General features: G+C 44.6%; 1 protein-coding gene across 1 annotated transcript in view; it reads left to right on the forward strand.

Moving 5' to 3' along the window:
* Positions 1-5,224, forward strand: part of LOC136502243 (germin-like protein 12-2) — a 46,405-nt gene extending 41,181 nt beyond the window's left edge. The window contains exon 2 of the mRNA XM_066497702.1: positions 4,686-5,224. Coding sequence (XP_066353799.1) covers positions 4,686-5,224 — 539 coding nt within the window. The remainder of the gene's footprint in view (positions 1-4,685) is intronic.
* The last annotated feature ends 776 nt before the right edge of the window (positions 5,225-6,000 follow it).

Genomic DNA, 6,000 nt, shown 5'->3' on the forward strand with positions numbered 1-6,000 from the left:
TTGGTGTCTCTAGCAGGAGCCTCCACCGGCCAAGGAGCCAGAGGGTTCGGGTAGCAGGAAGGCTAGATCCAAGCGAGGCGTGTCAAAGATTCCTGTTGGTAGGAATGCACACTAGCACATTACTGAGTTTAATGAATTCGGGGATCCACTCTCACCGCCTATAGCTTTGACCAAATACAAGACTATCCTCGGGTTACTTGTTAGGGACTTCATCCTGATTAAGTATAGGAAGTGGATTGGGAAAGATGATGACCAGTGGAGGGTTCCTGAAAGCGAGAAGGATTACATATGTGATGTCAAGATCCTAGAGTATTTCACTTTCCTAGCCGAGTATGACAGGGAGTTAGTCAAGAAAAAAGCAAAAGAAATCATGGGGACATGCTTCAAGAATTTCAAGGGGACATTCTACAAGAATTTTGTCCTCCAAAATAAAGAACCAAATTTCGATGGTGGACAATTTATTAAGCAGAAGGGCTTCTAGCAAGATTTAAAGGAATACAGGTTATCTGAGGAGTACTTAGAACTGAGTAGGAAGAATAAGGAGAATTCGCAGAAAGCGACGAATCCTCATCATCTCGACTCTTGTGGCTACGCCAAAAAGATGCCAGAATTTGAAGTAGAACTTCAAAAGATGGATCGCCTTGCTGAGGAAGGAGTTGAGGTTGAGATCACCGATTGGGAGCCCAGATCAGTATTATACTGTATGAGGAAAAATGTATGGCATGCCGAGGACAGGAGCTTTAGCTCCTCAAATCAACCCATGAGCGAACTCATCCAGAGGATCACCCAGGTAATTGAGGAGGTGAGGCAAGGGACTCACACTTCTAATAGGGAGAAAGACGTGCTCACCCAAGCACTTAGAACCAAGGAGCACCCTAGTCGCACTAGAGGAACTGATGTTGTTCCTTACAAACTAGCATTCCCCCAAGAATCTAACACTTACTGGAGCCGCTCAAGGGTTAGAGCAGAACAGGAGGCAAAGTATTTGAGGAGACTAAAAGGGATGGAAGACAGAATGGAAGCGCAGATTGAGGCGACCGTTGAAGCGCGAGTTGACCAAATTTTGCTGTCCAAGGGGTCAGTAGTACCACAAAACCCTAATCCTACTGCCTTTAGCCCATAGTTTAGGGGTCGCAGCAGTTGTGGATCGATCCCGCTCGACGAAGAAGGTGCGAATGTGCCTCATCCGGTGGACGACATCACTGAACCCATCAATGTCAGGTTGTACATCCATTAGGAATGGACAAAGGACAAGGTAACGCTCGGCTAGGCCTAGCCTACAGGAGATGGGACAATTAATGGCCGCCCAATTCCACTGGGGTACGCTCACGTCACAATTGATAGAATACTTGATAAGAAGTTTAACAAGATACCCATTGAGTACCCCGTAGCGGAAGACAGACCGAAACTTGGTCAAAACAAGGGCTCTCAAGTGGCCTGGCACAAGCGCTTCATTAAGCTTGACTATCAATTGTCCTCTGATGATGAGGACGACTGCGAGTCTTTGCCCACCCACGATGATCACTCACCATCTCCTAATAGAGATCACTCCCCTTCTCATCTGGAGCCATCACCCCTGAGAAGACAGAGGTCTCCTTCTATTCCTACTCGTTCGACTCCATCTTCATTAGCCCCGAGAAAAGAGACTCCTCCTCCTCCTCCCCCTCCTCCTCCGTCTTCATCAGCGCCCAAAAAATAGAATTCTCATCGTCATCCTCCTCCTCCTCCACCTCAACCCAAAACAAGATCAAGGACATCCTCGCAGTCGCAGAAAAGGTCCTTGGATTCGGTCGCTAATGCTCCCAAAGTGGACCAACAGAAAAGAAAAAGATCGTTCAGTGGTAGCGTTACCACCTTGACGAAAGAAAAATTTATAGCACACATCTTCAAGGAAGATTGTGTTCGTTTCTTAAATCTATGTGCCTCACTGCCTTTGTATTTGTTGAAGTCCGAATTTGAAAGGCAAACACAAAATAAATATGCTACAACAAGAGACGAAGAAATACACAATAAAGATTTAAGGAACATACAGAAGTACGTCGAAGACAACCCAAGATTAACCATGGAAGAGGCCACGACCATCTATTATGATGTACAAGGGACGGCAACACTGGCAATGAAGTATGAAAGGGGCAATCTTTTGGTTTCCGATGAGGAGTATAAAAATCTGACAACATATATGCACTAGTTGCATGAATATTATATGGCTCAAGCAACAGAGACGGACGACTTTGGTTTTGAGGTTATTATCCGTTCACCACATGTTTTCCATTATCCTAAAGAAGAGAATTTCGATGTCGAGTGGGAGTGCTTATTTTAGCTATACCAGAAACACTCACTCGATGTTCAAATGTTGACGCTGTGGACTATGTAAGTGCCCTACATGCACAATATTACAATTAACTACTCTCTCGAGACAAATTGTTAACTTTTGAGCACTTCCCATGATTTTATGTAGGTGTATAGCAAAATTTTGTATTCTAAAAAGCAAATGGGATTATATAGGCTTCTTGAACCCCTTGCGAGTCAATGAGAGGACATGTCTAGGCATCTATGGATGTGACGTGGAAGACCTAAAACAGAGATTGATTGTTGTTTTCGATGAATTCACGATGAAGAAGACCCACATACTTCTAGCCTACAACTACGAGTATGTGTTCTCGGCTTTTAATTTTATGCTTCTTTTTCATTAAGATTATTCGATAATTAGGATTCTGTGATTGTAGCAACCATTTCATCTTCATTTGTGTCAATCTTGCCAAAAATCTGATCGAGGTGTGGGACTCGAAGAAAAAACCATTTCATCATCTAGATGCACTAGTGGTAGTGCTAAATTAGTAAGCGATCATAATAACATATTATTTTCTAATCACACATATCGCTTTCTAACGTTTCTCCCTTTAATGTTGCTCAGTGTCCGAAGAAGATATATCGGTGGGATGCCGGTCCCATTCAAGGTTGTCGAAATAGAGGGGAAGTACCTGTCACAGTCGGCGGGAAACAATGAATGCGGGTTTCATGTAATGTGGGCAATGCTTCGCTACATCAGCGGGAAATCAGAAGAAGCCGATAAGTTGGTGTGTATAATCCCCATTTCATTTATGTCTGTTAATAATTCAACAAAATGATTTAATGTTCCTCTTTGGATATCATCTTTTTTGAATGACAACGCAAGAAATATAACCACCAAAGGCTGTTAAGACATGGAGATCGTCGCACTACAATCGGAGCTCGCAAAATTCATCTTAGCCGAGGTATTGGAAAAAGATGGAGTATTTTCCATTGCACAATCCGTGAGGTACAAGGACCAGTATGGTCCAGAGCAGCTCGCCAGATTATTGTAAGAAGTTCGAGAAGCATTGCACAATCTATGAAGTCTGAGAACAATTTTTTTGAGGGATCAAGATCTGGATAAGAACATTTGACTATAACCGTAACATTTGTAATGTTTAATATTGATGGACCTATCGTCTACGTAGCGTATATAAAGCGAAACCCGATTCCATGAAAAAATATAAATTAAAATCAATTATAAAACAATAAAATGCAAATGGGCCATCACTGCCGGTTAGCCACGAACCGACAGTGTTGTCTTGCAAAACACTACCGGTTATAAACAAACCGACAGTGTTGTCTTGCAAAACATTACCGGCTTGAGCCATGAACCGACAGTGTTGTCTTGTTCACCACTGCCGGCTTGAGCCATCAACAGACAGTGTTGTCTAGATCAACACTGCCGGCTTGAGCCATGAACCAACAGTGTAGGCTTGCTCAACACTGTTGGCTTGAGCCAAGAACCGACACTCTTGAAGCAACCATCACTATCGGTTGGGCCTACAAACCGGCAGTGTTGTTCAACTAGACACTGTCGGGTGGAGCCAGAAACCGACACTGTTTCCTGCAGATCAGTGTCGGTTTTTAAGAACCGACAGTGATGTCAACCCCTCATCACTGCCGGTATGCCACAGTTGGTTCAAAATTCGGCAGTGAAGGGGGTTTTTGAACCGATAGTGATGTCCAGATCTAGGGTAGTGGTCCATCTCTTCGCCTCTTCTACAACTATAAAAATTATGAAACAAATATCGTCTGCCAAGCTACCTTCGCTTCAACCCCAAGTAAGCTACGCCCGGCCTTGTCTCATCCTTTTCCCCAGGACCGGTCCGCTCAGCTTTGTAAAATGAAGAAGGCAAAAGTCTCTTGGGTGAAACAGAAACCTCAGAATCCTCGTGAACCCGGCCCCGACCGATGCCCCACCCTACCCCTAACATCGACGCCGCCATGCCTCCTCCACACCCTGCACCGGTGCCTCCCAGTCCTCCCAGCTGACGTTGACGGCCTGCCCTTGCCCCTTCATGCTGCTAACCTCTTCCCTCCGCCATCCCTCATCCCACATCCCGCTGCTGCTGCTTCACGTCGCCACCGGCGCAGGCCAGGTGCTAAGGTCTTCGTAGGTTCCCTCACCAGGTCTTCACTGGTCCCTTCACCGGCGACGAGCACCCCATGTCGCCGTCGTGGTCCATGACTCCAGCGCTCTCGTCCCGCCTTGCCACTGCCCGCCTGCTAACACTGCCGCCATCGCATGCCCATGCAGCCGCGCTCGTCGTCCAACAGATGCAGCTCGCCATGTGTGTCCTAGTGATTTCTGACCGCTGTGTACCTATATTTCTTTGTCTTTGGATATGCAGTGAAGGTGAATGGATTTGTTTGCAAGGACACCATGGCCGTGAACGCAGATGACTTTTTTAAGGCAGCAAACCTTGACAAGCCTAGGGACACAATGAAAAGCAAGGTCGGATCCAATGTCACGTTGATCAATGTCATGCAGTTGCCTGGACTCAACACCTTGGGCATCCGGTTGGCTCGCATTGACTATGCACCATTAGGTCAAAATCCACCACACACCCACACACGTGCCACAGAGATTCTCACCGTGCTTGAGGGTACACTCTATGTTGGATTTGTCACCTCCAACACAGACAACGGTAACAAGCTATTGGCCAAGGTTCTCAACAAGGGTGACGTGTTTGTATTCCCCCAAGGGCTCATCCACTTCCAATTCAATCCGGTCCATGACAAGCTAGCAGTCGTGATCGCGGCACTAAGTAGCCAGAACCCTGGGGCTATTACTATTGCCAACGCAGTCTTTGGATCAAAGCTACCGAATGATGTCTTGGCCAAGGCCTTCCAGGTACAAAAGGGGACAATTGATTGGCTTCAGGCTTAGTTCTGGGAGAACAACCACAACTAAATAAATCGGACTCACCTTCATTGTACGATGATAGGTTTATATGCATTTTGCATACTCTTGTGTATTCAGTTACGACATGCTACAGACAACATATAATAGAATAAATGGAAAGTATTTGTAACTAATCATTATTTTTGTGTCTGCTGCAAGCTATACCACCATGTTCTTTTCAAATATTTGAATTGAAGTACGTGTGGATCCTACATAATTTATTGCCGTTACATAAACAGTATTTCTGGACGGTAACTTGGAGATGAATATTGCATGGAGCCCTCCAAATTACTAAGCTAAACTAAACTATCAACCGGTAGATCAGCTAAGATTAAATTAATCAACCCAGTAGGCCATGGAGCCACACGTCCAGTGTGTTCCACTAGATGCATATAGTAACAGAATTCAAGTATCATACGTGGTCACATCCAATTCCAACAATGTAAAGACTAGTTAAATTCACTTTACAAATGCAACACAAAAGTTCACACACATCAGAAGTCTAACATTCCAAACACGGTAGTTTAAGGCATTATGCCCAAACAGCATGAAGGAGACACCTTAATTAGTTAAATGAAATTAAAACATGTCAGTAACGTAAGATTAGTGACAAGGGTAAACAGAGCACGTCACTAATTAGTTGTCACTCATGGCCGAAAAGCAAATCCTTGTATTTCTTAGATCCATTCTTGTTTGTGTAAGCTCTCCTTGTAACTAATTTTTTTAAGAATTCAACGGCTGAAATGGATGAAACATGAACG

The sequence above is a fragment of the Miscanthus floridulus genome, chromosome 13 (genome assembly GCF_019320115.1).
Source record: "Miscanthus floridulus cultivar M001 chromosome 13, ASM1932011v1, whole genome shotgun sequence".
NCBI lineage: Eukaryota > Viridiplantae > Streptophyta > Magnoliopsida > Poales > Poaceae > Miscanthus > Miscanthus floridulus.